At 41.0% G+C, this 383-nt stretch overlaps 1 protein-coding gene across 1 annotated transcript in view; it reads right to left on the bottom strand.

Annotated features, from left to right (window-relative positions):
* Nucleotides 1–262: 262 nt before the first annotated feature.
* Nucleotides 263–383, bottom strand: part of EML1 (echinoderm microtubule associated protein like 1) — a gene marked incomplete at its 3' end in the record, with an annotated part of 35,836 nt that continues 35,715 nt past the window's right edge. Inside the window, exon 17 of the mRNA XM_010189991.1 lies at nucleotides 263–379. Coding sequence (XP_010188293.1) covers nucleotides 263–379 — 117 coding nt within the window. The remainder of the gene's footprint in view (nucleotides 380–383) is intronic.

Raw genomic sequence — 383 nt, 5'->3', positions numbered from 1 at the left:
GGTTCTCTTCCCAGTAAAAAAATGTAGATGTCAACAGCACTGTACACTTCTATCTGATAGAGCACACAGATCCACAGAACCTAGGGCTTAACATTCTTGTTTTTAAGAGTTTGACCTTTTCAGAAAGACAAATTTTACAACTGACTCATTTTTTTCCTCAAGTTAATACTTATGATATTTCTCATCAATAATCTTACGAAAACCCCAAATAACTTAAAGTTTCTCTCTCAGAGGAGTAGAGCCATGTTTAATAAGTGTCTACCTCGATGATCTTGTTCCAGATGGGCCGATGAGTGGTGGCATCCCAGAGGGTGATGTGTTTGTCGTGTCCGCAGGTGAAGAACTGAGGCTTCGAGGAATGGACCGCAAGTCCCCAAAGCTCA

Source organism: Mesitornis unicolor, unplaced genomic scaffold (assembly GCF_000695765.1).
Source record: "Mesitornis unicolor isolate BGI_N332 unplaced genomic scaffold, ASM69576v1 scaffold12858, whole genome shotgun sequence".
In the NCBI taxonomy this organism is placed as follows: Eukaryota; Metazoa; Chordata; class Aves; order Mesitornithiformes; family Mesitornithidae; genus Mesitornis; species Mesitornis unicolor.
Note: the sequence above shows the minus strand (reverse complement) of the source record. Positions and strands in the feature narration are given on the sequence as shown.